The sequence below is a fragment of the Lathyrus oleraceus genome, chromosome 2 (assembly GCF_024323335.1).
Source record: "Lathyrus oleraceus cultivar Zhongwan6 chromosome 2, CAAS_Psat_ZW6_1.0, whole genome shotgun sequence".
NCBI classification, from domain to species: Eukaryota; Viridiplantae; Streptophyta; class Magnoliopsida; order Fabales; family Fabaceae; genus Lathyrus; species Lathyrus oleraceus.
Genome location: NC_066580.1, coordinates 73,254,160 through 73,266,525, shown reverse-complemented (window position 1 = coordinate 73,266,525; position 12,366 = coordinate 73,254,160). Strand labels below are relative to the sequence as shown.

At 31.8% G+C, this 12,366-nt stretch overlaps 1 protein-coding gene across 5 annotated transcripts; it reads left to right on the top strand.

Moving 5' to 3' along the window:
- Positions 1-913: 913 nt before the first annotated feature.
- On the top strand, positions 914-7,827 carry LOC127118184 (auxin transporter-like protein 1). Of its 5 annotated transcripts, none has more exons than XM_051048344.1 (9): positions 914-928; positions 2,544-2,710; positions 2,935-3,120; positions 3,747-3,859; positions 3,961-4,144; positions 4,367-4,464; positions 5,802-6,009; positions 6,119-6,376; positions 7,357-7,827. In XM_051048344.1, the coding sequence occupies exons 2-9, from the start codon at positions 2,564-2,566 to the stop codon at positions 7,579-7,581; spliced, it is 1,419 nt and encodes a 472-aa protein (XP_050904301.1). In that variant the 5' UTR covers positions 914-928; positions 2,544-2,563; the 3' UTR covers positions 7,582-7,827. The 5 variants fall into 5 exon arrangements, with proteins under 5 accessions (XP_050904301.1, XP_050904297.1, XP_050904300.1 ...); XM_051048340.1 differs by lacking the exon at positions 914-928 and adding an exon at positions 1,720-2,440 and having other exon boundaries at positions 2,529-2,710; XM_051048343.1 differs by lacking the exon at positions 914-928 and adding an exon at positions 1,721-2,403.
- Positions 7,828-12,366: the final 4,539 nt, after the last annotated feature.

Genomic DNA, 12,366 nt, shown 5'->3' with positions numbered 1-12,366 from the left:
ATATAAATTCTTAGTGATTCTCATTGTTCCAAAATATCATGATAGGAGTTTTTTACGTTATTGAAAATGATCCAAAAATGAAAATTTAAAAGTCTGCCTCTTCACTATCTCACTTTGTAAGAAGAAGAGGATAAGAATCTCAAAATTCATTTTTATGATTATGAGATAGTTTTTTTTAATTAATGGAATGTTTAAATTGTATATTTTTTTAAAAGCTATATGTGAACAATTGTGTATTTCTTGAATTTTATACACTTTTTAAGATAATATTTAATTCTGTTGATTTTAATAATAAATTAAGTTTTTTTTTTAATTAAGATAATCTTATTAGTAAAGTAAATTCTTTAGTACTCAAGAATTTGGGTTGACTAGGACTTTTAATGAAAACTGATTTTAAATTTTAATTTTTAAAAAATAAATAATATTAAAATATGATATAACATTGAATAACGATATTTAATTGGATGAATGGTAACAACCAACTCAATTCAAAGGGTATTCAAGTGCTCACCAATTAATAATTGTTATTTAAATTAATTAAAATGCTTCTTTTTTTGTAAATGCTGATTATTCTACATTCCTTTTGCTTAAAAAAAGTATTCACTTTCAATTGTGTTTCTTTTGACTTTTGACACTTTTTTAGAAAATATATAATTCTGTTAACTTATACAGCAATAAAATGGATTTTATTTACCTAAACAATCTTTTAATAGTAGTTGGTCAAATTATTGAATTAATTAAAATACAATAAATAAATAAATATATATTAATCGAATAAAAATATTAAATTAAAATGCAAGTATTATTGAGTCTCCATTATAAAAATCTTGAGCCAACATTGATGAGTTGCAAAATAATTGTGTAGATTAAGTAAAGACGTTAAGAGATATTGGTGTGGTGATTTGCATTCTCTTCAACACTTCAAGAGGTAAACAATGTAATTCTCATTCTAATTGTTTAGATGATCTTTAAAAAAAGATTTAAGAGTCTATCTCCCATTTTTTCAAAACTTCTCACTTTGAAAGAATAAGAGGGAAGAAATCTCATAGTTCATAGATTTTTCACTTTTTTAAATGAATTTTTTTTAATGAAAAGTATTTGCAAATGAAATTGGATGAAAAATAACCTCTTTTCAAAATGTAGCATAAGTTAGAAAGGGTGATATATCGACAATTGATGATCTCTCTTAGCGATGTTGGTCTCTGATCAGATGCTGTGACATTTTCTCTAAACTCCATATGATATAATTTTTCTATCGTCAATTTCATCATGATTTTAGCCGTAACCATCACTATTGTCAATGTCGGGTGTTCTAGATTGCATGGAAGAACAAGATTGTGGTTCTGAGTTGAATTTGGGTTACCTATATATTCTTTTAAAAATAAATTAATAATTTATTTTCTTATCATATTCCGTTGATTTTTCATCCAACTTAAATCGAGATTAAAAATTTGCATTAAAAACATAGTAATATATATTTTATATTTAATTTATCATATTCTATTATTATATCATTCTATATATCAAACAATAAATTATTTTTCATTGGGCACAAAGAGTGTTAGTAATGGAGTTCACTAGTGATAATTGATTTTGCTTTTAACCCCACCAATAATTTATAAACATTATTACTCTACTCATACAATATACTAGACTCACCTACAAATACACAATAGTAGTGACTAAACATAAACATTTTCCATAGCCTTTTTACAACCAACCATCTCTATAAACTCTCACCAATAAATCCAAACACATAGTTTCAACTTCTTCTCATTCTTCCAATTTTACCTTTATTTCTTCCAACCTTCTTCAACTAAAATTTCACTCTCTCTCTCATCTCAATTATAACACTTTTTTTTGGTTAGATCTCAATCCTCTAAATTGAACCTTTTATTTATAACTCTTAAATTTATTCCTAATAAAACCATTAACTATTTCTTGCATGTTAGTAGCTTTTCTCCATCATATCTCATGCTTTGAAAACTGGTTTTCTCTGCCAATTCTTTCCACAGAACCCGCATTTATGACTCTTATTCAGTTACCTTAACAAACCATATTTAAGACTCTGTGTTTTTTCTCTCTATTGGTGAACAACAAACCTAGAGAGAGTGAAGTTCAATTTTTTTACCGCAACAATTAGCCAATAAGGTTCCTTTGTTTACCTTCTTTCTTTTTTGCCTTCATTGAGAAGTGTTACTTGTTGTGTTTGGTAGCAGTTACAAGAAAGTTTCGCTCACATGACAAACACATACGCACCTCATTAAAAAAACAAAAAACAAAAAACCAAAAACCCAAAAAAAAAACAATATACTCTGTTTTTTCTCTGTTTCTGTGCTATAAATCAAGTTGAAAAGCCTTTTCGAATTTCACTACAAAGTGAAGAAACTTGAAGAATATTAGGTGAGTTTTGATGACCCTTTATGTTTTTGCTTCATGGGTTGGTAACAAAATCTCTGCTTTTGCTTTTTTCTTATGTCAAAATTGTCTCTTTTTAAGTTTGATTTTGAAGATCTTTATAATCTCAGAAACAATGTTATCAGAGAAACAAGGTGAAGAGATCATGATGTCAAGCTTGAATGAAACAAATGAGGTGATGAATGAAGAAAGAGAAGAAGAAAAAAGTGGAAATTCAACTTCTGGTTTGAAGAATTTTCTCTGGCATGGTGGTTCTGTTTATGATGCTTGGTTTAGCTGTGCTTCAAATCAGGTACTCATTTTTTAGATTTTTTTTTTCAGTCTCATCATTGGAACTTAGATTCTTTGACTGTGACCCTTTTTTCTGTGTAAGAGAATTTGATTCTTTTTTATTTATTTTAAATTTTAAATTTTTTTATCTAACTGATGATCGCATTTTCGATCCTGTGCCCTTACACATCTGATACTTGAACAACTATCAACTGAGCTGATTTAACGAGATTATTTATTATACAGGTTGCTCAGGTTTTGTTGACACTACCATACTCATTCTCTCAATTGGGAATGGTTTCTGGGATCATATTCCAAATCTTCTATGGATTGCTTGGTAGTTGGACTGCTTATTTGATTAGCATTCTGTATATTGAGTATAGAAGCAGGAAAGAGAAAGAAAATGTCAACTTCAAAAATCATGTCATTCAGGTCACACCCTCAAATAAAATTAATTTTTTTTAATAATTTTAGATTTTTTTTTAATTTTAATTGCAGTTGCAATAATTATTTTTGATTATACATAGTTGGTGAGGTTGTAATTACAACTAAAATCTTGTCGTAATCAACTATTCTGCAAACAAAAATTATGGTTAGATATAGTTAATGATGTTGTAATTACGGTTAGAGAGACATCAAATCTTCGTCGTAAACATCTATACAACAAACAAAATTTGTGGTTAGATTAGATATAATCGGTGTAGTTGTAATTACAGTTGCAGAGACTTTAAAATATTTGTCGTAAAATCATTCATACTACAAACAGAAATTGTGGTAAGATATAGTCGGTGCGATTGTAAATACGGTTGTACTAACATCAAAATATTTGTCGTAATAATCCATACTGCAAACAAAAATTGTGGGTGATTAGATAGGGTCAATGCAGTTGTAATTGCGGTTGGAGAGACATCACAATATTTGTCCTAATCATCTATATTGCAAACAAAAATTGTGGTTAGTTATAGTCTATGCGGTTGTAATTATGGTTGGTCTTTATTGAATTTTTAAAAAACTTTAGGTTAAAATGTTTATTGATGGTGTAATTTGATTTTGTTTAGTGGTTTGAAGTGTTGGAGGGACTACTTGGTCCTTATTGGAAAGCAATTGGATTGGCTTTCAATTGCACTTTCCTTCTCTTTGGAACTGTTATCCAGCTCATAGCTTGTGCAAGGTTTGAATTTTTCATTTTTTTCATATACTAACATTTATTGATTTTAGAAAAATGAAGTACAAAGATTTGTGGTGTTAAATAACATGGTTTTGGTTTTGCAGTAACATATACTACATAAATGATCACTTGGACAAGAGAACTTGGACTTACATATTTGGAGCATGTTGTGCAACAACAGTGTTCATACCTTCATTTCATAACTATAGGATTTGGTCTTTTCTTGGACTTGGAATGACCACATACACAGCTTGGTATATGACCATTGCTGCCCTTGTTCATGGCCAGGTAATTTAAAGTAAAACCAAATTGAACCGGTTCTATGATGGCTCAACCACGACCGGTTCAATCGGTTTTTATTTTTTTACTATTCAAATTTATTATTTTTACATGATTCAAAAACGGTTAAACCAATTAAACCATCATGCCTCTTATGATCTCTAGTGGGGTCTCTCCTTTGAAATTTCTTGATCTCAAAATAACACTAAAAAAAACCCGGTTTTTTTTCAGGTTGAAAATGTGGTTCACTCGGGTCCAAAGAAACTGGTTTGGTATTTCACTGGCGCGACAAACATACTCTATACTTTCGGCGGGCATGCCGTTACAGTGTAATCCACCAAATCTTTTATTAATTTATTTTCCTAACTAATCATCATTTTTTCTTTATTGTCTCATTACTTTGAAACATTCAAAATTAGTTAGAGAAGTTTACAGCAAGAATAATAAATAATAATAATTTTTATACTATAGTTGCAGCTTTTGCCTCAATTCTAATGAGGACTTGTTAATAAGACAAAACAGTAAAATCTGGCACTTTTTTTAGCACCCACTATGCACTACACTATTATCTTGGTTCACAGTTATTCTCTGACTTTACCATTAAAAAATTTAAAACCCTTTATTTTTTTTATTATAGGTTATGATTTAAGATTATGCCTTCCCCTCAAGAGACATTTTGCCTCACCTTGTGTGTATATACTAGTATTATTTAGTGACATTTTGTACTATAATATAGTACATAGTTTTAAATATTTTAAGTATATTTATATGTGTTAATTGAGTTAAATAGATTAATATTTGATATAGAGTTTAACATTTATAAATCAAAAATTTATTTTAAAAAATTGACATCTATTTTTCTTTTTAGAATTTAGAATTTAGTCTAACTTTTTTAAAAATAAATAAACCATGAAATTGTTTATTTGAATTTTTTGTATCTCTAATGTTTTTGTTTTAAAAATTTATATCTAACCTAAAAATCGATTAATTCAAAATATTTATTTTCATGGTGTTCAAATATTTTTATTCTGAAAATTGAAAATTGCTTTTATTTTTTGATAGGTTTATTTTTTTCTTAAATGTTCTTCACTCTATTTTTTTATATATTCACTTGCTTTTAGATTTATGTATGATCTGAGAGAAAATTGGACAAGTCCAGATGCTTCATGCATGGGGCCATGGATTTTATAGAATAAGTACATAGTACTAAAAATGCATTATTCTTTGCCTTGTTAAGAAATTTCTCTATTGGACAGCTTGTATGTATTTTTAGCATAATATTTTAACCTTTTAGGATAATACATTGCATTTTAACTAGAAAACAAAATAGTACAAAATTAGCTAGAAATCAATTCCAACACATTTGAACATATGACATGAATAATTATTTGAGGCATATTAGTAAAAATAGAAGGAATTTAATTTTCAAAAAAGTAGAGCATACATGTATTATCTGTCATTTTGCATATCCAATATAAAACTAAGATGATGACGTCTTCGAATGTCATCTCTATCGATAGGTGTGCAGAGACACCAGAAATAAAGGAGTTAAAAAATTAATATTTGATCTATATCGGAAGAGAAAATACTAATATAAGAGCTAATATACTAATAGGTTGTAAAAAAAACATGGAACATGTGACTAATATTATTATTATTATTACAGGGAAATCATGCATGCAATGTGGAAACCTCAAAAGTTCAAATCTATCTATTTCTTTGCAACACTTTATGTGTTTACACTTACCCTACCATCTGCTGCTGCTGTTTATTGGGCATTTGGTGACCAACTTTTGGATCATTCCAATGCTTTCTCTCTTCTTCCTCGTAACGGATGGCGTGATGCCGGTGTTATCTTGATGCTCATTCACCAGGTAGGTTCGGTATCCGTCCTTAGGACCGATTATAAATGATAATATACTAAATGAATAATTTTTTTTTAGTGACTGATGATGATGTGGTTTATTTGTATGTGAATGACAGTTTATCACCTTTGGATTTGCTTGTACACCATTGTACTTTGTGTGGGAGAAAGTGATAGGAATGCATGAAACAAAGAGCATATTTTTAAGAGCACTTGCAAGGTTACCTGTGGTGATACCAATATGGTTTTTGGCTATAATTTTTCCTTTCTTTGGTCCTATTAACTCAGCTGTAGGGGCTCTCTTGGTTAGTTTCACTGTCTATATCATTCCTGCTACTGCTCATATGCTCACTTATAGGACTGCTTCTGCAAGACAGGTAAAGGGCTTAATCTCTTCACATCTTTGTCTTTTTTTGTTTGGACTAGTATTTGAAATCGTTTGAAACTCCAACGAAGAAGCTCGTGGTCGTCTTGCTTGTGTATACGATAGATGATCAGTAGTCTTAGTTTGACTAAAACAAGGAAAAACAAGTATGCGCGTCTCAAAATTCAATTTATAATTTTTTTTCTTCATGTTTTTGTCGAATTGACATTGATGAAATCAAAGTCTCAGTCTTTTGAGCAAGGAAAGACTCTGAGCTTTTATTTTTAAATGACAACGTAGTATTTGTCGGGCATAACTTTATAGATAATCATAGAAAAGTTTAGATGGGAGTGATTATGAGAATAATTTATGAGTTTGAAGATTCATAATCATTGTAGGATTATAATAATTTTACATATCAATAATTGTGTTTTGAAACTTTTGTGCAAATTTGGTTACTAATATGCTGCCATAAAGTCTATGTACAGCTGTTTGCCACATGTAGTAGTACAAGTGTACAACAAAATTAAATTAGGCACTGTTTTTTTGTGTCCTACCCTGAGAAAAACCAAAAACTTTAGAAGAAAATTTTCAATGAAGAATGCTACAATAGTGTACTTTTGTTTGAGAATATGATTCTAGCTTCATGATTTAACTTGGAAGTGACTTCCCATGTTATAGGTATTATAGGTTCTAGTCCCACCAATTCTATTAATCATTAATCATTCATATATTAAAATTTATAAGGTTGGTGCCATTTCCTTTTCATTCCGTTATATGCTATAGTCTTATAGTACCATTCATACTATTTAATTCACATGCCCCCTCATTTTTTAATAATAACACTTGTTCGATTTTCTTTCAGAATCGAACCGTTAACAACCCTACTAGAAAATCACCAACTTATAACACTTGTTCGGTTTTTTTTCTGAATCATGAACAATCCTATTTCAAGAGCTTGTTCTCAATTTACTTGATTTTTTTTTCTTTCAGAATGCTGCCGAGAAATTGCCGTCATTTATGCCAAGTTGGACATTGATGTATGTGATCAATGCATTTGTGGTGATATGGGTTAGTATTGTAGGCTTTGGATTTGGAGGTTGGGCTAGTATGACAAACTTCATCAAACAAGTTGACACATTTGGATTATTTGCTAAATGCTACCAATGTCCACCAAAACTACCACCACCTTCATCAAACCACACAATGCATCACTGAAAATAGTGACAAAAATAAAACTATCCTATCTTCTTTGTTTGTCGCATATTTTCCCTCTCCTTTTGTTTCATCGCTATGAAGATGCATTATTGGTAATGCTTGTGTTCTCTTATTAAGGCAATATTTTTATAACCATTTTAGATCATTATAAACTTGATTATAGCCATCATATATAGGATTGGTGTTTGGCAATTGGCATGTAATGATTGATATCAAGTGAAGTATGCATGCTCTACTTTTGTTTCATCTCCATCTAGATACATTATTGGTGATGCTTGTGTTATCTTATTAATGGAATATTTTTATAATCATTTTAGATCATTATAAACTTGATTGATTGTAACCAACATATATCAAGTGAAGTATGCATGCTCTATCAATTACTCCATAGATAGAATCATTTGATTTTATTCCCTTAATATATCAAGTAATTATTAGACTAGATATATGTGATGGTGAAGATTAATAATACCAAAGCATGATTGAATGATTGATATGATGTTTTGGGTTAGGATCTTTTTCATGTTGAAACCAACTTGAAGAAATAGTGAGAGATCTTGACCTTCAAAATATAAAGATAAGAAGATTTAAGAGTTTGAAAAGAAGAAGAACAATAATAATGTTCCTATTTTTATAGGCAATAATTGAGGGTTTTGTAAAGGCTTATTTGAGTTAGGTGTTTGTACCTTTCACCTTTATGTCCATTCTTCGAATCTTACACATTACTAATCACTCATGGCCCCTTTAAGTCTTGAGGCTTGTTTAGAAATATGGAATCCTAAAGTGGACTTAGATTGGTTGAGAGGAAAACATAAAAATGTTTCTATTTGTAAGGTGATGGCATAAAGTTTTTTCTTTCCTGCTCCTCATATGCTCACTTATAGGTCTGCTTATGCAAGACAGGTAAAGGGTTTAATCTCTTCATATCAGTCTTTTTTTCCCCTACAATCTATCCAATGCATGTCTTTTTCAATGTAGGTAGTAAAATTTTATTCATAAGATACAATAATAATCACTATTTTGACATGTTATAGGTCCAATTTGGAATAACTTTTTGTATGTATGAATTTTTTAATTGAGATAAGTAATTTGATTTTAACTAAAAGGAAACTATTATAAAATTAGGCAAATTGTAAGGTGAATTGTTTTGATAGGAGGTCTCCAATGGAACAATATTTAGAAATTAGTTGAAACTTCGAAGATGATAAGATGGTTTCTTTCAATAGTAGAAATGCATGGTTCTTTTGTCTTTACGAATGAGAGAGAGGGACTTGATCAATATGGATTCGACTTAAATAAGAGAATTGATATTAATCAGATCATTGTCTTGTTAGTGTTGAAGCACTTAGGTGAAGAAGGAATGAGAGTGTTAGAGAGAATGTGAAGAATGAAAAGTAAATTGTATTATTATTAATCTAATTATTTATATACGAGTACTTATTTGTATCCCAAGTAACTAACTTAACAAATTAAACTTGGATTATATCACAATATGTTAACATACCCCTTATAACCAAGTAGCTAATTACAAACTAATTATAATCGATTTGAATTATTCCTAATGTCTTTCTCAAAATCAGGAATGTATTGATCTTTAATCCTTTGGTGAAATGTCGGCCACTTGTGCTTCACTCAAGCAATATCTTATCTCAAGTTCACCTTGATTTACCTTCTACCCCAGGAAGTGAAATTTAGCCTCAATGTGCTTACTCCTTCCATGCATAACTGAATTTCTTGCAAGATTAATGACTGACTTGTTGTCGATCTGCAGCACCAGTGTTCTCTTTACTTCAACTTTCATATCATCTAGCACATATTTGATCCAGATTGCTTGACGGGCAGCATAGGATCCAAATCTCACATGATGATAATGTCACCACTGGTTGTTTTCTCGAGCACCATGATATTGGGACATCAAACATTTGAAAGAAAGAACCAGTTATGCTTCTTATATCTTCATCATCTCTATAATAATCATCATCTAAATAGAATGATCATAACTTATTTGCCTTCAGAATTTTATGGAAATGGGATTCCACAACTTAGTGATCCTTTTAGGAATCTCAGGATTCTCCTTGCAGCCTTCATTTGTGTCACCCTTGGTTCATCCATGTATCTAGTCACCATTCCAACTGAGAACCCTATATTAGGTATGTTATTGCACACATACCTCAGAGATTCTACAATTTGTTTGAAAAAAGTGACATTGACCTTGTCCTCGTCTTCATGCTTCTCTTGTATCAGATTTGGTTCAACAGGTGAGGATGCAGAATTTGAACTAGCCATCTTGAATCTCTTAAGCATTTCTTTGACATACTTTTGTTGATGTAGCACCATACCGTGTTTGGTAATTTAAAATTTCATGCCTGGAAATAAGACAATTTTCCCATATCTGACATTTCAAATTTCGTCTTCACCAACTCTTTGAACTTCGACAAGTTTTCAGTGTTATTTTTAGTTACTAGCAAGTCATCAACATATAAGCAGTTGATGGTTATGTCTTGTGCCATGGCCTGTACATAGACATCATACTCAGACCTGCATTTGATGAATTCCAATTCGACTAGGTATGAGTCGACTTTCTTGTTCCATGCCATTGGTGTCTGTTTCAGGCCATAAAGGGCTTTGTGCAACTTGTACACTTTCCTTGCTTCCTCCTGTATCACAAAACCAGGTGGTTGTGTGACATACAACTTCATCTAGGGAACTATTCAAAAATGTTAATTTCACATTTAAGTGAAATGTCGACCATCCTTGCTTGCATGTTAAAGCTACCACTAGTCTAATACTCTTCAATCTTACAACTAGTGCATATATTACACAGTAGTCGAGTCCTTATCTATGAAGAAATCATCATGATACTAGTTTTTCCTTATGTCTTACAATCGACCCATCAGGATTGTACTTCAAATTGAACACCCATTTCACTTCAATAACTTTTGTGTGTGTTGGCAATTCGACTAGCTCCCACGTACTGTTTCTTTCAATGGCTTGTAACTCTTTGACCATAGTTGCCTTCCATTGTTTATTCTTCAAGGCCTCACTATAGTTTATTGGTTCATCACCTGCAAGTAAAGCAAAATCAACCAAGTCTTCATCTGGTGTGACTTCATCATCAACAACCACTTCACAATCTTGAAGTCTTGCTGGGATAATCGGGTTTTTTGAGGTCTTTGTCTTGTGCCTGCCACACCCTCATGATTTTATGCTTCGTCAGTTGGAACTTTAGTAACTATTGGGAGCTTTTTAATTGGAACCTCATCATGATCACTACTTTATTCATCAAAGTCATTACTCATCAATGGTTTGTTGGTTGCATCATTTGAGTCCTAATTCCAGGCAGAGCTCTTGAAATCATGGCAAGCAGATCCCTGATGTCGTACACGATGTCACAACCTCAGGGTCAACACATTATCACACCACAGACAATAACCGAATTAAAATAATAGTAAGACAATAAATAACAAAATCAGTTGTTAATCCAGTTCGGTGCAACGTCACCTACATCTAGGGGCTACCAAGTCAGGAAGAAAATCCACTATCACGTAATTAGTTTGAAGTCCTGAACAACCTCAAGTTTTACAGACTTCTCACATAATCTCTATTCGTGGAAGTTTCTATCTAGGACACTCCTAGATATGAGACCCCTTTCACTTCCCTCAAACACACGACAACTTACACCTGAGAAACACTATCCACTCCTGCTAGGTCTCGTTGTATGTTGAAACGCTCAATAATATACGTGAACTAAATCTTCAGATAAAACATTAAAGAGACTAAATCTCACAAGATACTTAAGCTAGGTCTCGATGTAATGTTGAAACAACATGTCAGGACATCTTGTTTAACATCTGTCAAAAATACTTGTTTTTCCAAAATGCAGCCAATCACAATATGTCAGACCTAACAATCTCCCCCTTTGGCAAATTTTGGCTAAAACAACCTTTGCAAAGACCAATAGGTAAGAGGGTTAGAAACAAGGATATACCCCGGTAAGAAAACACATGACATCCTTTTCACACGACACCAGAGGCAGGCGCAGCGAACAACAAGCCTTATACTGTCTTATACGACGACCCTAAGAGGAAAAAATAAATTTCCTTTTAGACAAGATGTCAGGACATTGTTCCTGAAATCATGAACATTAGTAACCCCTTCGTAACAAACACGCTCCCCCTTAGTATCAGGACCAGGGGCTGAGTTAACCCAAGGGTTACTCCCCCTCCATACATGCACATGCTCCCCCTCAAGGAGCAAGAGAGACTAAGAAGCAGAACACACAAAAATCAACAACACCACATACCTACTCCCTCTTTTTAGCCATAAAGTTGACAAAAACCATACTAACCAAAACGATAATGTTAGCAAAACTTAGTCAAGAGAGTTTACAAACCAACCATAACCAAGAGCACTTTTAAAGTGCACAAAAAAATTATCCAGGGCACATCCCACAAAAGAAACATAAGAATAACCAACACACACAAGAACTAGAGATCTTCAATCCCCATCACTGCTGGTAGCCTCTTCATCATCACTAGCATCAGACCCATCTTCATTTTCCTCTTCTTCATCCGTTCCATCACCTTTCAAACCTCCTTCTTCTTCATACAGGGCCTTAATCAACATTTCAATCTTACTTTTCCTTTTAGTACAAATTTTTATAATTTCATCCAAGGTCTTGCATGTATCTTTTAGCTTAGCTAGGATGCATGCTCTGTTAGTAGGCCAGAAAGGTGTCTGTCCAGATGTCATGACAATGTCTGGGATATGTTTCCTAGTGAATAA